The 23,605-nt window shown below is 39.1% G+C and overlaps 1 protein-coding gene across 1 annotated transcript; it reads left to right on the top strand.

Moving 5' to 3' along the window:
• The first annotated feature begins 3,002 nt into the window (after positions 1-3,002).
• On the top strand, positions 3,003-20,903 carry LOC142342063 (uncharacterized). Its single transcript, XM_075393246.1, has 3 exons — positions 3,003-3,746; positions 19,452-19,549; positions 20,267-20,903. The coding sequence occupies exons 1-3, from the start codon at positions 3,556-3,558 to the stop codon at positions 20,806-20,808; spliced, it is 831 nt and encodes a 276-aa protein (XP_075249361.1). The 5' UTR covers positions 3,003-3,555; the 3' UTR covers positions 20,809-20,903.
• The last annotated feature ends 2,702 nt before the right edge of the window (positions 20,904-23,605 follow it).

The following is a 23,605-nucleotide window of genomic DNA, read 5'->3' as shown; positions in this document are numbered from 1 at the left end:
TCGCAACTGGTTATCTGTAGGAAACTTGGCAGGCAGACTGGTGGCACCCTATATTTACTAGAAATTTTTATCCGAAGACGTTTTGACCACTATTTTTTAGATTTGGGGTCATCCGGGAGGTCGATGAAAAGTGTGCGCGTTCGTTGCTTGTGTTCTAGTCGGAGTTAGGCCATGAAATGTTGTAGGTAGGTGTAACTATGAGAGAGCCTTCAATGACAATATTTAGTTTTATCAACTTGACTTATCATTTTGGACTTTTGGATGACCCATAGATGTAACATTTTCAGTTTTTTAGGGAAAAAGGTCTAATCGGCAAGTATAATTACAGGGAACTGCATGAAATGGTTTCAAAATTGGAAATAATAATTGCTCTTAGCTTTGGGGTTGAGTTTAGTTATTTATCAATCACATGATTTTTGACAGGGATTGATTGCAGCTAGTTAATTTGATAGAGGAAATAGAGGAATGAGAAATTTTCAGAGCAACGTTCAGGTTTACTAAGCAAACACTGATTGACATGTCAAGTGCATATATGAGATAAGGCTGAGTGGCTTTGTTTACATACGAATCTAGAGGTCGTTTACTTAAGACAAGGAGAAAGCTGAACAATGGTTGGTAGCAGTTGAATGACACAGCATAATTTTATATTGGTTTGTTTGCATATCAAACAAAGCCCTCCTACAGAATATGGCATATTTCAAGTGTAAGTTGCAATGTTTACTTAAGAGATTAAAGATTGTTTGCTCAAGATAAGAGCGTATTGGTTTGGGTATAAATTGAAGTGACGCACAGAGAGCAGAGAGAGGCTCGGAGAGATTTATTTAGACACAGCACAAGTTGGACACAGAAGAGATTTTTGCACAAGCGAGAGAAAGTAGTTGGTTTAGTGGGACTAAACTTTAGAAGCTGGTGTAAAGAGCAGAGAGGAGACGGAACTTTGGAAGTTTTTAATTGCAATACCAGTTGGGATACTATGAGCGCTTTTGATTTAGTTCATTTGGGAAGTGAACCACGGATATTGTTATTATTATTTTACTTACTATTATAAATTGTCTTAAGTTTGTATTTTCATTGATGTGCAAGTAAATTTCATACTTTTGTTATCCATTTAACTAGTATTGATATTTCGAGCCCCATTGTGAGTTAACTTATTCCAAGGCAATCCAATTTGGAACAGCATACAAAAGGGGAATAGGGGAATTGCAGAGTAACAAAGTAACGCTTGCTTCACCAATTCAAAACGTTTGGCTTATTTTATTTGATCGATGTTCTGGGCGACAGAGTCCCTTCACTGTTGAGCCTAGTCAGAAATTCAGAAGACGACACTGGATTGTCTGGATTGGGACTGTTCTCTCTGGCCGATGGTGGTCAGAACCTGTCGGGTTTTCCCCACACCTGAGTTTTTGTCAATTCGGTTCAGACTACCTCGGTTGCGACCCAGGTCCCTGCTGGTTGATTCCTGTTTTACATTAAGGCTCTCGTCCAAGGCAAAACGCCGGTTATTATTTGGGTGCTTCGGTTGCTTTTACCCAAATAGGATCATCATGCAATCAAAGGTACCACAATTATGTGAAAGGGGCTGGCTCAATAGCTCTTTAACACAAAGTGTTTTAGTTGTTAAATGGTAATTGTGTTCAATTGTTCTTTTCGAATGTCTGCGAACAGCTGTAAACTGGAAAAATCTTCCACAAATTCTGTAGGGTATGGTTGAAGGACCTCCGTCTTACCCATGTGGCATAAAATAGTATGTAGACACTGTGAATTTTTTGTCAATGAACGCCACTCGAGAACAAAAGTTAGCCTTGCAAGATCTTGTAAGATTCTTGCAGAGAAAAAGTAATCTTAGACTAGGGAAACCATAACTTCATCTTCATTTTCATCTTCTTTAATTGTCAACTCCTCTCTCGTTGAGTGACTTCAAAACAATTTGTTCTCGAAGAGCTGACAAAGTAGATCCTAATATTTTTTTACTATTGATTGAGAAATTTCTAGAATTTTTGCCACCTTCTGATGAAACAAGATCTAAAAGTCCAGCTCAGATGAAGATTAGCTGACATGCAAATTTCAAAATGGTGATTTTTTGTCCTTATCGCAAACAGAATTATTGTCCTCATCATACAACATTCGTTTTTTCCTATCTCATTCCAAATGAGATTAAAACTCCTGATGAGACAAAATTCCTTATGATAATATAGGGACATGTATGATTTTATAGCTCCCTAATATTTCCTAAGATTTTATAGTTTCCTAAGTTGTCCTCATTTCCTAAGTCCTAAGATCATATATGATTTCCTTGTAATAATAAATATGCAATGATCATATATGACTTCATTGATTCCACGGAAAAGATACCAGATAAGTTATGAGTTTCCCCCCTTCTCACATAAAAATAACATAGCACTTCAACCCTTATTTGGGATACATCTGGCAGGTTTTCTGGCTGAATTATTTTTTTTAATTGATCGCCACACGCTATAACCGTGGGTCCCCCCCCCCCACCACCACCACCACCACCACCACCACCACCACCACCACCACCACCACCACCACCACCACCACCACCACCACCACCACCACCACCACCACCACCACCACCACCACCACCACCACCACCACCACCACCACCACCACCACCACCACCACCACCACCACCACCACCACCACCACCACCACCACCACCACCACCACCACCACCACCACCACCACCACCACCACCACCACCACCACCACCACCACCACCACCTACCCCCCCCCCCACCCAGCAATGTGAATTCATTCTAAAATTTGCATTTAATCTACAACTTTTAGATTACACATTACTTTAGAATGAACTTTTAATTTTTGCGATTCAGTTTTATAGAGATAAAGTTTGTTGACGTGAAAAACTTGCTTTGAAAGTTTTGATTACTTTTAGAATAATACATGTGCAACTGAGATAAATTGGTTAATAAAACAGTTCATTACTTATGCTTTCACGTAAAGTGAAAATTCACTTGCAACTTTCGAGCAAAGTTCGCCTTAATTTTTATACGTTCTATATTGGAGATATTTTTAGATAGATGTAATAATCTATTAGAAACTCTGGCTATTGAGAAAACTCATCAAAAAGTCAGTAATGAGATCATAACCATAGATAAATTTCAAAATTATAGACTCGTTCACGTCGTTTATATTACTCGTGGTTCAATTTGAATCAATTTGTCTATTTTAGCTTCCAAAAATTGCAAATTATTCTTAATCAGTTTATTTAGGTGTCCTTTCCAAACATTGTAAACCTTATCTTCTTCGTTTTCATCTTTTCTAATTTCTCAACTGCTCTCTCGTTTGGCGAGTTTAAAGCAATCTAATCTTTAAAAACTGTCAAAATGGATCTTGAAAACTTAACTATTGATTGAGAAGGTTCTAGAAGTTTTGCAACCTATTAAAGAACCAAATCAAGCAACAAACGAAATCAAAATGTCAGCTCTTACCTCTAAAGTTCGGTATTGACAAATTTACTATTGGTAAAGAAAAAAAAACAGAAAATTTGCCAACCGTTGATCATAGACAATCAAAATGTCACCTGTGCAAATTAGTTCACTTTGGGCTAATTTTGTGTTCAGTTTGGGCGTGTTTATTGCTTGGAATGGGTTGAAAATCGTGGCGGGATCTTCCGATACTCCGGATGTTCATTTCTGTGAGAACTCGGACTACTGTGGTTCCGGCTATTGTTGTGTAAACAACCGGTGTAGTAAGGAGTGTGAAGAGTGAGTTTCCTAACTGCGTCTCAATAAATTCTGTCCCCCCTCCCCCCAATTTTTTTGAATAGCATGTAAACAATAGCATATGCGCCCTGGGGGCGTAAAAGTTGTATGCCCACTACACTCTAAAAATCTCTCGTGTGAAATCACACAATTTTTTATCGTGTGATGAAAAATCACACGATTTTTTGTGTGAAAAATGCGTCTCGTGTGATTTCACACGAGAAAAGTTTCCTCGTGTGATGAAAAATTACACGATTTTTCATGTGAATGAATGTATGAGGAAATGAAGCAATTTTTATAGAAAATTCAGATTTTTCCTCGTCCTAATTTTCTTTAGAACAGACGGCTGATCTATCCATGATAGTTTAATGCTACATTGGGGTCTTTTTAGTGATTAAAACCAAAGATAATACTTTAAATTGAAAAAGTTGGGTATAAAGTGCATTTTTTTCTTTGTTTTGTCATTTAAGAAGAGAATCTGGTGATTTCAATGTAGTATACGTGAAATCAATGGTGATTTCAATGGACTAAACACCCAACAAAAAGAGCCAATTAAAAAGAGTTTAAAAATTCAATGATAATGTGTTCAACGTAGATGTAGCGCACTCGAGAGTTATATGTTCAAAAAGTTTCTTGAACAAAGCTGGGGAGGTGATAGATCTCTGCTTCTTTACCCGGTTTACTATGATAGATATCTGGAACTCATAGTTATGGGCCTTTGAATCTTTAATGCCCCCCGCCTGTTTTTAATGATTAATTTTCCACTCATTTTGTGTTATTTTTATATATCTTTGTACATGAATGTGTAAACTGAAAGGGAAAATTCAATGAGCTTCTTTAGTCTTTCAGAAAAAGTGTATGTTTTTTGCTTTTCTTCTTTTTAGCCTTTGGTGATAATGTGTACCCTTCTGGATTCGAAGAATATTCTTCAAAACTTCTGTTTTTAGTGCAAAACATGTACAAAAAAAATTTCTAAAAAGTTTTTCTCAAAATTCTAGAGAGTTTTTAAAAACGAATAAAACTTACTTTCTAAACATTTGAGCAAAAATGTATTTGCCTTAAGTAAAAGAAACGGTTTCAAAAATAATTCGGAAAAAAAATACTGTCTTTATTCTGAGCCAAAAAATTATAGTATGTAAAATATTGTTATCAATGCAAAGATAATTATGCATCTGTTAAATTACGAGCCAGATGTTTTACTTTTTCTTCTGTTGCAGAGATTAATTTTAGCCCATGTCCCTGGTAATAGCTGCCAATTGTTTTGCGGAATCTCATCTCAAAAACAAAATAATTTCCGGAAAATTGTCGTTTCATGCAGTGCAACGAGCTTCTTCAGTATTCACACCATTTTTGATACAAAACACGTCTTTGTATGGTGTTTTTCTAACTATTATCTTTGCTCAAACTGTACCCCCTGAATAAAAACTATCAATGAAGCTTGAGAAAACACTTACAGAACGATTGAGCAATAATGCGTTCGTCTTATATAAATCAATATAAAAAATAATTTCTGAAAAAAAAACTTGGCTTCTGCTTCTGCTTTAGTCCAAAAACTTTAGATTGGATGGGATATTGTTATCAATACGAGGAAAACTAATAGGAAAAACAGTGAAGGTTTACGGCAAAGTGTGAAAAAACTGAGACATTATGCAGCTATTGTTTATGCAGCTATTGTTTTTAAGCCTTGTTATTAACCCATGAACACCTATGATTGATATTTTACGGAAATAGTTTTCGTTAAAATGAGCTATTACTTAGAAAAACACAAAAGCTTAGATTTTCATATTTTTGTTAAAATAATCCGATAAGCATCCGTGAAAATTGCCCGAATTTCGTTTGCCATGTGAAGTGTATCAACTTGCATGGGAAAAATTATGTGCAAACTACAAAAAATATCAAGTGTTTAATGAGAAAAACCGTGCCTTCATTCCAAATAGTAAAGGTTTGTTTAGTTTAATTTTCCCATTACAGTCGACCGTAAAACTGTTTTCTGCAACTAAACAAAGATGAATTTAAAAAAACAATTTAGATGCTCTTTTTTATTACATCCAACTATAAAAAACAATTGCTAACAAAAATAGGAGGAAATTGATAGATATGTTCTTTTATACAACCCAAAATGTAAAATCTATGCTTTTTGTAATCTTAATCATAATAAAATCTTTCGTCATGTTCCCTTCAAATCAAATGCCATTAAATTGTAATATGAAAGAAATCACAGCATTTTTTTTTCCTGAAAAGCATGCTTCAAAAACAAAGTGGACATTGTTTGCACTCAATGTTTACCACTATGAAATTATTATTGAACAACTGTTTTCATGATATAAAAATGACTAAAACTTTTGAGGACTAAGACCTCGCATAGAGCAAGACCTTAGCAAGAGCTAAAACATCCAGAAGTATCAACTTATGATAATTTTAGTTATTATGTTGACTTCTTTCCCGGCAAAAAATAGTTTGAAGACTTTTCTCGTGGTGTCACCACTATGATACGCACTCCCAGTAAGAGCACATGCCATTACGTAGACACTAATTATTTGAGAATATGCACTGGCGTCGTGCAAATAGTATGCACCCACTAAGCTGGGGCAGACACAAACGGAAATAATCCGCAGTTTGTGATGAAGATCTCACAGATTTGTCTATCTGTTGCTCAAAAAACAATGAGTGAGGACCGGTACGTGCAAATCATAATAAAAATAAACTACGTTGCCAGGTTTTTGGAAACACCACCAAAAATTTTTTCTGAAGCACACTGATTCTTTGACGTCCCATCGTAGCACCTCAGAACTGATTTAAAAAAACTAAGTTCTAATGTTGACAGAACAACCGGATCTTTCTCATTATTATCCCCCTGCTTAATGGACAGATAACCTACAGCCCCCCAATCATGATGCCATAATGGGGATTTTGTTTTCATGGGGGGCTTTTATGGGAAAGACGCGAATATTTTATTGTAAATTGGGCATACGATAAGAAATTAGGAATCAACGCAGAAAAGGCGCAGAGCTGAATGAGAAAAAAAATGAGAATCAGAGCCGAATTGTTTAAATTAAAGTAAAACAAATTTAAGAAATAGCAAATTTATTAAATATCGGCCCTGATTGTCTATGTTGGGCGGTCCGTGGCTGCACCCCCCCCCCCCCCCCACTCTTCCCTCCCTCCCTCTGTAGGATTTGAAAAAACTGGGGTGGGGGAAAATCCTTATTCAAATCCCAACAATTGTAATTATCTAAATTTTCGTTAAAACAGAGAACTAGAGTAGTGGTAACTTCGAGTGCCTATTATCCTAAAATAACAGAAAGGGGTATACCAGGCCTTTCTATTACTCCTAAGATTCAGATTGGAGGCAGTCGTTTGTATTAAACAGTATTTATAAGGTTCGATTGAGAGTTGTCTAACCTCAGCTAAGACCTAAATATATGGCAAAAAAAAACAATTATGAAATAGGTGGCACAATAATTGAGAAGTATACCAAGTTCCCAATACAACTATTTAATACTAAGAGATCAATCTAAGATCCTAAAACTACTAAGTGTGAAGATGAAGGGAAGCTCGTCGTAGTTCACTCCACAACCCAACCAGACGAGTATTAATCAACTTGAATAGAACACTAAGACATTGCCCATCAGGTACTTCAGGCTTCTGCAGACCGTGATAACGTCTACCTGGTTCGCCATTCCATACTACATGGGTTAACTTAGCTCGCCAAGTCGTCAACAATCAGGCAGCCCCGACCTCAGAGTGGCTTTCACTATTCAGTCTCCTAAAGGAGCGCGGCCGATTAATACTCTCTGAAGCACTCGTCTTGAGGGCGTCTGTAGTTCCCTTCTCCAAAGTTCAAGTCCCGGGAAATCTTAACTTAACCTAATACTGATTGATCTCTGTAAAACCACCTATGTAACCTAAGAGAGATATGTTAAGTTCCGGTTTAATGTCCATTTATAACTCTAAAAAATTACTTTACTTAGAAATTAAAGATTGCAAAGTTACCACAGACCTTATTCCTAACTAAATCAAAGTTATATTCAACCATGGTTTATTCTCAAAAAGTCTCCTAACTATTTTCTATTTCTCTATTGGATCTCTGAACCTACACCGACTCTATCGAATAATCCGAAGAAGTTAGAAGAATTGAAATTAAGGAAAGACTATTACCGCTGAGGATAACGAGGATTGTATAATAAGCAGTGAATTTAGAATCAGGAAATTGGGTTTAGAAAGCGGCTCAAAAATCAACCCTATTTATACTCACTATCAATGCGAAAAATCAAGATACAATACTAATCTTAGCACCATGATTTATAGTGGGGGTCGTACGGGATACCGAATATGGTTTACTTCTACAAAATTCCTAGAAATAAGTCGCGAGGAATAACATTTATAGAATGCATTTGCATTTTTCAAAGAATTCATTCACACTTCCAGAGATATCAAAATCAGTTAAAACATGCTCAGGAGAATAATCTGACTTCAATAATAGCTATCTAGAATCATCATTTTGAACCGAATATTGGTTAACAGTACCATTTCTCAAAGAATCAATTATATCAAATTATTGACTTGAATCAATTTGCTCTTGTCTTGATAAAACTGGTAAGTTAAATTTTCTAAGCTTTAATACTATAGTTTGAATCAAGGTTAATTTCGGATTCGGTTTATACGGATCAAATATTAAAGGTTAGTTCAATTTTCTACGTTTCTAATTTTCTATATTCTACACTTCTCCCTCGGACTCAACTATTCTCCTGAATAGTTATAATTTACCCCAAGTGATTAGCGCCAATATTTGAGATATAGGGTAATATGAGATTGCAAGAAAGGTACAACACTCATTAAAATGTGGAAAACTCTAGTTTATTCTGTTCCCTGACCCTGCAAAGTAACTCTGTGTGCTGTGTTGGGTGTATATTTTCCCCTGATTATTCATTGTAATCTTCACGGCAAGGTTGTTTCTTTTGTTTAGAGCATAATTTCTTGTGTTTCCATAGTAGGAAAGCTGCTGTAATACAGATAGTTGAAATCTATAGAAACAGTCCCAGAAAACTTATCACATTATTGAACGTTCCACCGGCTGCGTTTTTTATTGATCGCTTTTGACTGTGCTGGTGAAACTCCCGTACTAATTTTGTGATAGTTCCGGTGTCTATTTCTAGTGGTGGTTTTGCTTGTAGTTCAACTTTTACATGTTCCAATACTTTTCTTTTGTAGTCAAATGTGGCAGTTAGTGAGTTCAGATTGTGGATTTCTGGGGTTGGCAAGGTAAAGGCTTCCTCAAGTAAAAGGTTGAGGCTTACCTTCATGACAAGCCCAGATTCGTTCTGACAACTGTCTGTCGGGGGACGAAGAATCAACCTTCCGTTAGGTATTTCAATTCTCCCGTTACAAGAAGGTTGTACGATGCAACTCTGACATCCTCTCATTTTACTGCTCTTTAAGGTGTTTTCTGTGATGTCAATTATCCAGTTTTTTGTAAATGCCGACAAAATAAGGCATTTTGAGTGCGCCAGATAGGTTGCCGTTGGTATTATTGGTAGATGAATGACATCAAATTTGCAAGTTTGTAAAACAGCTGCCTCGTGACCGGAAAACAGACTAATCAGGCAACCAGCTTGTTGGTTTCCAGTCATTGGGAAGGGTTGTTCGCAAAGTTTCAGTCGTTTCGAACCTTGACAGGAGAGAATCTGTGTTTCATCAACTTCGGCAAAGTTTGCCGTAGCTTCCGAGACGACAAGCAGTTCATGCTCGAGTACAAGCACTGAAACTGTGGTTGAATTTGTAATAGGTTGAGGAAGGGGCACTCCTTTAAAGACCTTATGGATAGGGCTTTGACTTGACATAGGGATTTCGATTTTCATTAGGAGTCCATTGTTTCCAATAAAAACATTACGAGGTAGCTCAAGTTCATAGTAGAGACTAACATACTGGAGTAGTATTGACCGTCTTGCGATGGAATCGAAGGGGTTGTAAAATTTGTCGTAGTTTGTCTGGTTCAACAAGTCTTGATGGTATTCTTCCGTTCGACATGTCCTGAAAAGCCTCTCAAACTTTGCTATTGAATTGCTTCAGCTCATTTTTGAAGGATTGCACTTCCGAATGAAGAGATACTAGCGCGAAGGAAACGTTATTGATCACACTTTGTGTTTTGAGAAAGAAGGTGAACACGTCGCTCCTCTTGTGGTCGCAGACTTGGGCCTGCTGTACTTGTTCCATATCTTGTTCAAGATTGTTAACAGCGTTCTCTACGGTTCCGAAGTTCCCAGCCGTATAGTTCAAGATAGTTTTCATTTGATCCTGCTGTTTTAAGTTTTCGTTGCCCAGGATGTGTATTCTGTTGTCTGTGTCGCTTGTTAAATGGTGTAGCTTGTACTCTATGCTGTCTAAGTGACTTGCAATTCGCCGCATCTTTTCTTCTGAGTCCTGACAAAAATGGAAGATGGAGAGCATTCTGCAAGCTGTTTTTTCTACTATGGGCTCCATAACAAGTGCGGCAGCAGCTCCCGCTGCAAGCAAGGTTATTGACCTTCTCTTCCTGTTCGAGAGCTTGGTAGAGTTTGCTAAAATCTTCACATCTCGAATCAGCTGTGTCCTGTCTTCTTCGATCTCGGAAATATCTTTTTGTAGTGACGTGGTCAGGGTATTCTGACTGTTTTCGACGATGCCGTTTAACTTCTGGTTATTGCAATATCCCCATTGCGCCTCTCTCCACACACGAGTCTCCATTTCCTTCAGGGTTTTTGAAAAGTGTTTAAATGCGCTCCAGTTAATGTCCAAGCGTTTTGGAAAGGGCACTGCAATTTCGATCAATTCAATTGAATCAGCCAGAGCAATCGGAGTCTGTGGGACAAACGCAATGTTTGCTCGGGTTGTTACTTCTGCTAGCGTCAACCGGATAACAAGAAAAAGATAGCACCACTCCATCTAAATACTTCCAAAGTTAGAAAAACTGCACTTGAAGCGAAAAACTTTTTCTATACTGAGACCTAATTTTTTATTCTAGTTTGTTTCATATTGTTCTTTTTTTTAAAGAATTATTTTTTTTCTAACTAAAACTAGGCTGTTATTGAATTGCCTTTTTTTCAGTTTTTTTTCTAATGCCAGATTTTCTTGTACTTATTTCTAATATTTTTGTTGTTGTCTGAAACTCTAATTAAACCTTAAAAATCTCAGATGAAATCCAAATGCAATCTGGAATCCGTTTCGACTACTGTTGTTATGCCTAAACCTTATCTGAAGTCTTAATCAAGACTTTTTTATAAGGAAATTTTTGATACTTGTATTTTTGGTTGGCTAAAAAAAAGGAGAAAAATGTATTAGTCCATAGCGATTATTATTATAAAAGCGTTCAAAGTTCATAATATAGAAAATTAGTTTGTTCTTGTCTTAAGTCTAAAGTCGAGTTTGTTATGATGATTCTTCATAGGTGCTCAGGTCAGGGTTTCATTCGTCATCGATTCCGTATCTCTTGGGGAATCGTTTTGCTCGTTTTTTGTCGTCCTTCTGTTTGTGAGATCAGACTTGGGCTCGGTATTTCAAGGTTGAGTGTTGTTGGTGCTCTCTTTACCCCTTTCAATTTATGAGGTCTCTGCATGTCCATGAACTCCGTGTTGATAGTCTTCTCTGAGGTAGTTTTCAGTTGATGCGTTGTCTCTGGCAGGTTTGCAAGTTCAGAGATTGAGGGTGGGGTGTCCAGGTTGGCCTCTGTCATATCCTTTCTCCCATCAGGTGCGGTCAGTTCGGTTGCGTGCGTTTCTTCAACATCCTGGGTCTTGTTGTCTACCTCTTCTCTGACAGATGGAGTTCTCTCCCGTTCCTCAAACAGGTTGTGAAAGAAGTCATCTTCTTCCTTCATCCATTTGTATCTTTCCAAGTTTCGAGGGAAAAACCCTTCGTGCAGAGTTCCTCGAGAAGAATCCCGAATTTGCTGTCTACTCCTGGTCATCCACTTCTTCAGCTGGTGGCCGTTTTCCAGGTGCTGGGCGAGTGAGGACTCTGTGTTGATCAGTTTCTTCTTTTACGGGTTTCAGTCTGTTATAATGTACAATCTGCCATTTGTTACAGGTACCCGTTTTCGATATTTTATAGTGCACATCAGAAGTTTTCTCTAACACAATATAGGGGCCGTCACACGGCAAAAAGAACGTTCTCGATTTGGCTTTGTGGGGAGCGAACAACCAGACGCGATCACCGTTGCTGTAGCTTTCTCCAAAAATTTCTTTATGATATCGGTCTTTTTGTCTCTCCTGGTTGCATCCCTGGGAATCATGTGGGCTTCAAGAAATTGTTCTTCTAGCTATCGAGTGAATTTGTAATTTTGGATTTCGTGACCTGGTGCTTTGGGTAGAAGTAGGTTGATTGGGTATTTGCACTCTTGTCCGTACACCAGAGAAAAGGCGGTATGACCTGTTGTTCTGTGCATTGTTGTGTTGTAGACGAAGCTCAGATATGGAAGCATTTCGTCCCAAGTGTGAAATAGTCCGTGAGTACGAGAATATATTTGTACCCTCCTTCTTTTGTTTTGGTTACTGGACCCAAAATGTCTGCGGTAATTTTGTTGAAACGAATTCCAACGTTGATCGTTTGCAAGGTTGCTCTCCGTTTCTTCCCAGCTGTGGATCGCGACTGACAAGTTAAGCAGTTCTCACATTTCCTCTCGATGTCTTTTCTCATGTTTGGCCACCAGAATCGTTGCCTGGCTCTGTCGAGTGTTTTCTGAAACGCAAAGTGTCCTCCACTGATCTTGGAGTCGTGTAGTTGTTCTAACACTTTTTCTCTTAGACTAATGGGCACTATAAACTGTCTGATAGTTGTATTTGTTCCCTCCACAAGCCACTTCCGGTATAGAACTCCATCTGCAAAATCCAGTTGTTCCCAAACACTCCAGAGTACCACCGCATCTTCCCCGGCTGCAATAGCTGCTGCTTTCTTCACGTTGAGTTTGCCAAGGGATGTTTGAGTACCATTCTCGTCTGCGTTGGCCCATTGAAAAACGAGTTTTATTGCAGGGTTCTGAGCTTGGTGTTCTCTTGCTGCTTCTCTGCCCTCCTCCAGGATAATTTCCATTGATGCCTTTTCGTTTTCGGGACTGTTCTATTCGAGTCCATCAAAACAGCCAGGGTTTGTAGTCATTCGAACTCTTCCACATTTGGTATTGCTTGGAGAGTCGTTCTCCTTGACAGCTTCACAATTTTCGAAATGGGTTTCGTTGGGGTAGTTACTGTCTTTGGTGATCCCCGGATTCCCATAAACCTCAGTTTGGCTGGAGTAATCACTCTCCTCGTCGGTTAACCAGCTGAGTCCAAATTTGCCTCTTGATGCCAGCTCTGCCAGTTCAGCTTCAAAAAGTTTCTGGAAGCTCATTCCGTAGGGAATTTCGTATTGGTCGTCGTCGTCGCTTTCCTGCTGCTGAGTTTTATTTTGTTGGAGCAATTCGGAGTCCGCGTTCTCCGGTCCGCAATCTGAATCTGTGTCCGTTTCTATCCATTCTGTAGTCCCATCTTCGAACTCGTGCCTGGTGAACGTAAGAGTTTTTGCCATTTGAATTTTGGAGAGTGATTTCTTCTCTGAAGAACATGGATTAAGTTCCGGCAAGTCACCATTTGGATATGGCCAAGAGCTTCGCTCAAACTTTCAGCTGGGGGCAGTCGCCAAACATCTCCTTCTTCTCCTCCTCTGTCAGTTCGGGTGTCTGGCTACACTGTCGTGAAAGTCCGTCTGCATTTCCATGTTTTTCGCCAGGGCGATGAACCACCTGGAAGTCAAACTCTTGGAGTTTTTGTAGCATTCGAAAGATCATTCCATCGTTGTTTTGCCTGAACAGCAATTGAAGCGAAGCATGGTCCGTTCTCAACACGAAGTTCGTACCCCATAGGTATGGCTTGTTGCATTTCATTGCCTATATTACAGCTAGGGCCTCTCTTTTTGTTGTTGAATATTTACATTCTGCTGGCGATAGCACTCAGCTTGCAAAAGCAACGGGATACTCAACACCATCTATGACATTTGAAAGTACTGCGCCCAAACTGTTGTCACTTGCGTCTGTGTCCAGAACGAATGGTGATTTGTAGTCCGGATGAGATAAAACCGTGCTTTCGATCATTGCAGTTTTTAGACTCTCGAAGGCAGCTTAACAGTCTGGTGTCCGGGTGAAACTCCTATTCTTCTTCGTGATCTCGTGTAAAGGTTTGGCTATTCCTGCGAAGTCCTTCACAAATCATCGATAATAGCTGCAGAATCCAATGAATGATCTCACTTCTGTGACGCTTTCCGGCCTTTTCCACTCCCTTAGGGCTTTGATTTTCCCCTCGTCGGGTGATATTCCTTCGGCACTTAATTTGTATCCTAAGTACGTAACTGAGTTTTGGTACAATTTGCATTTCTTTGGCTTCAACTTCAAGTTTGCTTTCCTGAGGGCTTCAAACACAATTCGCAGATGTTCCTCGTGTTCTTCCTCTGACTTGCTGAAGACTAGAACATCGTCCAAAAAGATGAGAACAAAACTGAAGAGGTACTAGTTAAAAATTGTTGTCATCAATCGTTGAAAAGTGCCTGGGGCATTGCAGAGTCCAAACGGTAGTCGTAGGAACTCGTAGTGACCACCATCTGGAGTAACGAATGCGGTTTTGGGTATCGCTGACTCTGCTAATGGGACCTGCCAGTATCCGGAGTCTAAATCCAGGCTCGAAAAAACCTTAGCTCCATGAAGATGATCGAGGATTTGATCGATTCTGGGTAACGGGAAGGCGCCTTTTCTCGTCACTTCGTTAAGTTTTCTAAAGTCTGCACACATTCTGTTGCTGCCGTCTTTTTTCGTAACAAGTACAATGGGTGCGCTGTAGGGGCTTTTGGATGGCCGGATAATATTCCGTGAGAGCATATCTTCAACTTCTTGTTTCACAACTGCCATCTTCCCTGGCGCGAGTCGATAGGGAGCAAGTTTAATTGGTCCAGCGTCTCTTGTATCAATATCGTGTTCCACTAGATGAGTTTGACCCCATTCCGCATCGTTGAGGGCGAAAACATCTCGAAAACAGGCAACTGTACTCAATGTCTTGAGTCCAGTTTCGTGATCAGTTGAATCGGATTTCACTAGATTGCAGATCACGTTGAGCTCATTTTCTGACTATCGTTCGAGAGGGTAGTTTTTCTCTGTTTGTAAGGGTTCACGGCCTTGTAACTCACTCTCCGCGCCGCAAACCTTGACTTGTCCGGGTTTCTCTGTTTTCCAAAGGAATGTCAAATTCACTGTACTGCTCTCTGTGCCCATCATTAGCTGCCTGGACTGAAAGTCGATCGACATTCGATTCTCTTGTAGCATGGGTGTCCCTAATATCAAGAGTACACCTGTGTCCGGGGTGACAAGAAATTCCGTCTGAACAACCATACCCGGACCAAATGAAAGGACTCCGGTGAATTTTCCTAGAATGCAGAATGGGTCGTTCGTTGCTGATGAGACTGTATCGTGGAAGTCCGATAGTAACATTGGGGGTGAATAAAGTTTGTACGTTTGTTCAGATATAATATTCCCATTTCTACGGGTGTCTAGCAGCGCTCTGTGCAACTTCCCATTCAGTTTAGCATCAACATAAACAGTAGGTCCAAAGATGCCGCTATTGTTCTCGATACTCGCACTCTTTAAAGTTTCATGTCTCTGCGCCCTCTGCAAAATCATTTTAACAACTGGCTGGGTTTCGGCGTTTCTATCTTCTTGTCGTCTTGGAGCAGTGCTTCGTTTAGGGCAGCGACTCGCAAAATGCCCCCAATCTTGACGATGATAGCATTGTACGTTGCTGTTCCGATCCACTCTTGCAAGGCTGCGCGATGTTCTCTGGGCTGGTGCAAATTCTGTTGGAAACCGACTCTGTGTATCTAAGATCCGTTCCATGATCTGCGTGTGACGTTCCTGTTGCTCCAGTAACTTGTTGAAACTCCTGATTTGGTTTTCCATCAAGTCACTGAGTCCCATGCCAACATTGGTTGATAGGTCTCGGATTTCAGTTTTTCTTCCACTGTCGTCGTCGTCACCTTGGGTCCAACGCACATGTCCCATCCGCCTTGGTCGATATCGGGCATTCGCAACTTTCGCAATTGCCTCGAGGGCTATAGCTCTTTGGGCGGATGCATTGAAAGTGTCTGGGTCTTCCTTGAGGAGGGTGTATCGTATTTCACTGTCCAGCAGTCCATCGATGAACGCGTCCTTATTAGCTTCCTGACTTCTTGCTGCGTTCAAGTGAGCGTTTGCTGCTTCGCCCAATTTTCGAACTCTTCGAGAGAATTCTTGAATGCTCTCCCCTTCATTTTGCTGGAGGTTCTAGAACTCGGTTCGTGCACTTCTTGCATTAGGAAAATCTCCGATTCGATTCTTAAGTGCATCGAGAACCCGCTCGATCGTTGGTGCCGGCTGTCCCTGTACTTGAATAAGGTACTGATTTGGAAGGTTGTAGTACTCGTCCATTGCGTAGTTGTTCAAGCAAGTGGGGAGAACTGCTCGCTGCCTGGCATCGTCCCAGTTGTTTGCCTGAGCCATCGCTTCGAAATGGCGTATCCATCGCTTGAAGCAGTTGCAGTCTTTCCTCGGATAACGTAAAGGAGTTAACGGTGGAGCAGCCACTACTATTTGCTGCTGGGCGTTGTTGTTGTTTGCGTTTGCCATTTGTTTTTCAAATTCTGTTCTACGCTGATAATGTTAGTTTCTCTTTCTCGCAAAAACCGTTTCAATTACTTTGCCTTCGTTTTGAGACCCCCCGTGTCAGTGATTTTGATTTTCTTTTCAAAACAGAAATCAAAAGCAAAAACTAGAAACTACGAGTTGTTGATTTGGATTCTCAGTAATTCAAAAGTTAAAACTTTTTCACTATTGTGTAAGTTAGCAGTCAATTTTTGTTAATGCCGTGCTGATGTAACTTTTCTACTTGGATCACTCTTTATTCCTTAATTTATCTTTTTTTTTGTTGGTACAAAAAGTTTTTTTTTGGTTTTCACTGACAGTTCGTGAGCCCGGCTCGCGATCTTTATTCTATACCCAATTATTATTTCTTTTGCTAGTTTGTGATAAAATTTGATTTTTTAACAATAAATATTCCTCTGTGGTCGCCAATGTAGAATTTGAAAAAACTGGGGTGGGGGAAATTCCTTATTCAAATCCCAACAATTGTAATTATCTAAATTTTCGTTAAAACAGAGAACTAGAGTAGTGGTAACTTCGAGTGCCTATCATCCTATAATAACAGAAAGGGGTATACCAGGCCCTTCTATTACTCCTAAGATTCAGATTGGAGGCAGTCATTTGTATTAAACAGTAATTATAAGGTTCGATTGAGAGTTGTCTAACCTCAGCTAAGACCTAAATATATGGGGAAAAAAACAATTATGAAATAGGTGGCATTATAATTGAGAAGTATACCAAGTTCCCAATACAACTATTTAATACTAAGAGATCAATCTAAGATCCTAAAACTACTAAGTGTGAAGATGAGGGCAAGCTCGTCGTAGTTCACTCCATAACCCAACCAGACGAGTACTAATCAACTTGAATAGAACACTAAAACATTGCCCATCAGGTACTTCAGGCTACTGCAGATCGTGATAATGTCTACCTGGTTCGCCATTCCATACTACATGGGTTAACTTAGCTCGCCAAGTCGTCAATGATCAGGCAGCCCCGACCTCAGAGTGGCTTTCACTATTCAATCTCCTAAAAGAGCTCGGCCGATTAATACTCTCAGAAGCACTCTTCTTGAAGGCGTCTGTAGTTCCCTTCTCCAAAGTTCAAGTCCCGGGAAATCTTAACTTAACCTAATACTGATTGATCTCTGTAAAACCACCTATGTATCCTAAGAGAGATATGTTAATTTCCGGTTTAAGGCCAATTTATAACAAGAATTTTTTTGACTTAGAAATTAAAGATTGCAAAGTTACCACAGACCTTATTCCTAACTAAATCAAAGTTATATTCAACCAAAGTGTATTCTCAAAAAATCTTCTAACTATTTTCTATTTCTCTATTCGATCTCTGAGTCTACACCGACTCTATCGAATAATCCTAAGAAGTTAGAAGAATTGAAATTAAGGAAAGACTATTACCGCTGAGAATAACGAGGATTGTATAATAAGCAGTGAATTTAGAATCAGGAAATTGGGTTAAGAAAACGGCTCAAAAATCATCCCTATTTATAATCATTATCAATGCGAAAAATCAAGATACAAAACTAATCTTAGCACCATGATTTATAGTGCGGGTCGTACGGTATACCGAATATGGTTTACTTCTACAAAATTCCTAGAAATCAGTCTCGAGGAATACCATTTATAGAATGCATTTGCATTTTTCTAAGAATTCATTCACACTTCCAGAGATATCAAAATCAGTTAAAACATGCTGAGGAGAATAATCTGACTTTAATAATAGCTATCTAGAATCATCCTTTTGGAACCGAATATTGGTTAACAGTACCATTTCTCAATGAATCATTTATATCAAATTATTGACTTGAATCAATTTGCTCTTGTCTTCATAAAACTGGTAAGTTAAATTTTCTAAGTTTTAATACTATAGTTTGAATCAAGGTTAATTTCGGATTCGGTTTATATGGTTCAAATATTAAAGGTTAGTTCAATTTTCTACGTTTATTAGTTTCTATTTTCTACACCCTCCCTCGTGGGGGAGGGGGAGTTTGCGACCCCAGATAGACTTTCGTTAAGCTGGTTTGCTTTTCACACGAAATGACTTTTTAAGTATTGAGTTTAAGATCAACAGAGCAGAGCACGATAATTATCCGGCTTTAAATCTCATTTTATGGCATCCTGCTCTGCGGAATTTGGGCTCTACCGGAATCCTCCTTAAGAAAAGCATGACAAGAAGCTCTTCGAAAACAAGCATGACTTGTTCAACGCATACTTGACTAGAGGGTTTAAACCTCAAGGAACAAGAACAAGAGGACTGGGTTACCTGGTTCCAATGTCCTCCCTAAAATCCTCCATCATTTGTTGTGCGAGTGGGGTTGGGGGGAATTTGTCTATGGGGGGTTAATTGATGTACGAGTGAGGGGATAATTTTTTGAGAGGGGGTTAAATGATGTAGGAATTGGGTTGCCAAGGCGGGCAAAATGATGTAAGAGTGGGGCTGCAATGGGAGGATTTTTTAGGCACATTTTTTGGTGTGTCAAGGGGGTAATGGTGTAGGAGTGAGGGGGTAATGGAGAAAATACCCCCCAAACTCTTGCAACATTTAACCCACCTTGACAGTCCAAAAAGATATAAGAGTGGGTTGTTAAATTATCTTTTACCCTGTCACTCTTACATCATTTAATACCCCTTCGCAGCCTGTTGCAGTCCAAAAAAAAAGTATTGAGCGGCATTTTCCGAAAAAAAATCCTTCCATTGCAGTCCCACTCTTACATCTATTTGGGTGAAAACTTCGACCCGGGTATAAGAGATACCCAAGTTCTAAAACTTTAGACCTATTGGAGTAATTTTTGACAGGCATGCTGGGTTTGCCAGTAATAGATTATGGTTCAAGCCCCCCCCCCCCACTCAACACTTGGTGAAACTATATAGGGGTGAATATAGAAGATATAGAATATTTAAAATTGCTTAGACCCCCCCCCCTCAAAATGTTTTATACAGTTCTGATCTGGTGAGGCGATACTCTAATTGATAAAGGCTTATTAGACAGTTCTCATCAATTGTTTATAATTTGCCATGTTTCAGCTCTGTAGTACCCCTCTTTGTCGGAATTCTGGTCATCCTCGCCTTCTGCTTATGTAGTTGTGCCCTAATTTTCCTCATTCGCTATTTGGTCAAGAAAGGTGAGCATGTTTAACACTCGGGGTGTTAATTCAAAATTTCGCTGAATTTGGTTTCAAAACAGGCATAGATCGATCTTTCCAACAACCCCCCCCCTTTACGCAAGGGGAGATTGTTGAAAAGAATTTTAACGCGACAACTGGCACGCTCACTAAGCTCTACTATCCCGCTTTTTCAGTAATGGTTAAGTGACTCTGCTTGCAGTCACTGCGAACTTCTGGCGTTTATCGAGAACCGCGGAGCGGTTCGATATATTAAGTCGTTGTGACGAATTTCGAAGTGACTTCTGCAGTGTCACTTAACCATACTTAAAACACGAAACGCGCTCGTTTTAAAATGACGAAGGTCAACGAAATTTGACTTCTGGCTAAGTAGCAACTTCTGGCATTTTGACTTCTGGCATTGCAGACTTTCGGCATTTTATATTGTGCACGTGAGTGTTTTAAGTAATATTAGCCTCTCCTAGCTGTTGCCTTATTTTATATGTTAATAGGTATAGCTAAGACTAGGGTGGAGATTCTTACTAGGAACCAAGGTGGGGTGGGGGTATGGGGTTTGTTGAAAAGATCCACACACAGTGACTGCAAAGCAAATATTTTCGGCGCAGATTGCATTTCTTTAATAATTTTTTTGAAAAAAAAAAGAAAAAGGTTTAAAAATGTGAGTCTAAAATCCACAAATAATTGAAATAATTGAATGGCGGTTTCAACTTTTTTTAGGAAATAGTGTACATGATGCGAGCAGTGGCACAACAAATGATCAAAATCAACCAGATCAAATTTCAACACCTGTGGAAAACAGACCGCCTTATGTACTTTCCATAATTGCTCTTACCCATAATCTCACAATGACCAATCAAAATTCACCAACCGCTTCCGCAACCAGTGAAAATGTACACGTGCGGAAGCCAACACACAGAATTGGTTGGATTTTAACCAATGAGAACGCAGAAAATTTTCCAACCAATCAGAACGCTCGTAGGGCGTCTGAACCGATTGCGACATCGGAGAATTTCGGAACGACCATAAGCGCTCGTTCGGCTCGGAATTCGGTCGGAGGTTATAACCTGCCGAGTTATAACCAGGTTGGGTCGTCTTCAGGTTATGGAGGTAATTTCCCTCCCCCACCTTCGTACCAGGAAGCGGTGGTTGTAGATGGTTATGACGCACCGCCATCGTACTATCAAACAGACGATGAAACGAACTCAGAAGCTAATCAGAGTAGTCAAAACTTGGAATCGACTCAAAATGATTCTCAATAGATCTCTTTTTTAATGATATCACTTAATTAGTTCTACATTTACAGTGACGTGAGTTTTTACAAAATAAATCCAGAGAATAGATCCAGTTATTCTTAGTTTCTTCTTCTTCTTCCTTTATTAGAAACTAAATTTTGAAGATCAAGTAGAGCTTTCATAACCACGAGAATTCAGTTGATACCATAGATCTAACTGAACAGAAAAGTAACCCAAGCAAAGAATGGAGACCCAAATAATGATTAGTTTTGGCTAGTGCGCCCGAATTCTGGTAGGAAACAACTACAACATATTAATAAAAAGAACATCAGCACCAGTAACTGTGCCAACAAGATTATATGACAACATATCCAATGCTAAAACACAAAATGTGCAAAAATACCCAATGCCATTATGCCCCATTTTTTCCTTTGATCTTTTCTTTCAATAATCTGACTACTAATAAGTATTCGGTTTGACAAGAATGTCTAATAATACTTCTGCAGGCAGTATAATCCCGTGTTTCGTCTCCGGAAAAACAGTCTCAGACAAAACATTCCCAATTTGCAAAATATTCACAAACAAAACAGTCCAAAAATGCAAAATTTAGGACAAACAAGTACCAGACAAAATAGTTCAGTAAAAGCAGATAAAAACAGTCCCACACAACCCCAGTGATTCTGGAATTTTTATCGTGTAAGATCTGAGAAGATGCTGATCAAAAACAATTATGATGTAAGGTTTCTTCTGCTCTTACACGGTAAAAATTCTGCCCTACGTGAATTTTAATTGGGTAAGATCTGATAAGATAATTATCAGATCTTATAATATAATACTGATAAGATCTTTCAAAATAAGCATTTTTGTCAGGCAGAATTTTTATAGTGTAAGATCTGATAAGGCAGAATTTTTATCGTGTGAGATCTTATAAGAGGAATTTTTACTCTGTAAGATCCGACAAAGGTTTTATCAGATCTGATAGCAAGATGCATCACCTTAGAGACTATTAGCAAGATGGTTTTGTCAAAACACGATAAGAATTTTGAGAGCACTGGGAAGTAGTCATAATTAAATATGGAGACAATTCTCAATATACTCCACAAACAAACGACAAACATAATCTATGAGCTAAGCGTGAGAAAGCGTTGTTTTAATTTAATAGGAATTAAGATTAAACTATAAACTTGGTTCAAATTGCACAATTTGCTTAGTTGGGACTATTTGGTTTGGGTCTGCTTTATTGGGACTGTAATGTCTGGGAATAATTTGTCTGGCGATATTTTACTATTCGGGACGGTTTTGCAAGTAAAATATCCACCGTGCTCAGTTGTGCTAGTTCTGGCTCTAATGAAAATAACAGACGCACTAAAACATACAAATTTTGTTGCTGTCCAATTAGAACTTAAGATATGTTAAAACTGTTTCTTGATTGGCTGATGGCACAACAAATGCTCTATGTCTTAAAATAAGATATAAATTTCAACGTAATTTACTCAGAAGTCGCAGGAAGCGGAAAGACAGAAATTTCGTATTTTTTGGGGGTTATGAAGTTAGTGCATGCCATCGACGGTGATAGGTGCTCTAAGCAGGCGCTACTACTGGTCTTAAGTGATCGAATTTGGGCATCTCTTATAACCCGTTCTCTCTTTCGTACTTGTTTTTCACGGCCAGATCTCTCTCGCCAAGTATACGTTGAACAGGTAGGGCATCAATTTAAGCTATGTCTAGCTAATCTTATACACAATTTACTTGAGGGTGTTCTCTCTCAACCTTCTAACGGACCGCATTTTCATTTCTACGAAATGTCGTCGGTCTATCAATGGATTTAAAAATTTCTATGGAGTTGCGCTGATCAGTTGAGTGGAAACAATGGGAACTTGGTGAACGCCAAATAAACCGAATTTAAAGTAAGCTGACGTAAACGTAAGCCGATAGTTAGGTAATAATTATGTACTCTCTCAGACAAAATGCATAGTTAACCGTTACAAATGAAACCGTGCCTAGTATTTGCAACTTTAACCGTATTCCGGGTATCCAAATAAACAAAATAGACAAAAAACAAAATAAGACAAAAAAGAATCGTCAAACTGCTCTCAATAGCCATGCTTATGGAATGTAATTCGATAACCCGGGGAGTGTTACCGCGGGAAGTCGGGACGCGCGTAAAGCACGCCCGCTAGCCCAGGTCAATTTAAAGTGACACTATCAAAGTTTTCGGCTTAGTTGACCTATTTCAGGAAAATTGGATTACTTGAACGCCAGCAGAGCAAGCTAATGTTCTTTGAACCGAAAAAATCAAATCGATCATATGATAAATGTTCACACGAAAAAATGGTTAGACTAACAATGGGCAAACGAGAGCTTGCTTTAAAAAGCAAACAAGAGTAAAATTTGTGGCAACAAAATTTGTTTGAGAGCAGTTAAAATGATATAAACAATCCAGTAAAAACTCAGTTGAAGTTTAATCAGAACTAGCACATAGAAATTATGATGAATGACGATCTGAACACATTACTACCCGGGACTTCTTTTTATCTGATCACAGTAATAGTTAGAACGTGTTAAAAGTGAAAAAGCTGAAGTTTGTTGATAGAAGATTACCCAGGTTGAGGTCCCAGACGGAAAGTCGATATCTCCAGACCCAGAAGAACGCACGACGGGGGTGTCGTGCGTTCAAATTTACATGGTCTGGAAACAAGGAAAAACGCACGAAAGTCTGGACATGAACGCACGAATAGTCTGGTGAACGCACGAAAGTCTGATCATGAACGCACGAATAGTCTGGTGAAGGCACGAAAGTCTGACCATGAACGCACGAATAGTC

The sequence above is a fragment of the Convolutriloba macropyga genome, chromosome 7 (assembly GCF_964194025.1).
Source record: "Convolutriloba macropyga chromosome 7, txConMacr16.3, whole genome shotgun sequence".
Lineage (NCBI taxonomy): Eukaryota > Metazoa > Xenacoelomorpha > Acoela > Convolutidae > Convolutriloba > Convolutriloba macropyga.
This window is presented reverse-complemented; position numbering and strand designations above follow the sequence as displayed.

What these genes read in the sequence shown, in the direction of transcription:
- LOC142342063 (XM_075393246.1), top strand. Translation starts at nt 3,556, where the DNA reads ATGTCACCTGTGCAAATTAGTTCACTTTGGGCTAATTTTGTGTTCAGT. An exon ending in TGTAGTAAGGAGTGTGAAGA is followed by an intron (nt 3,747 to 19,451) that starts GTGAGTTTCCTA and finishes GCCATGTTTCAG; the next exon opens with CTCTGTAGTACCCCTCTTTG. An exon ending in TCGCTATTTGGTCAAGAAAG is followed by an intron (nt 19,550 to 20,266) that starts GTGAGCATGTTT and finishes AACTTTTTTTAG; the next exon opens with GAAATAGTGTACATGATGCG.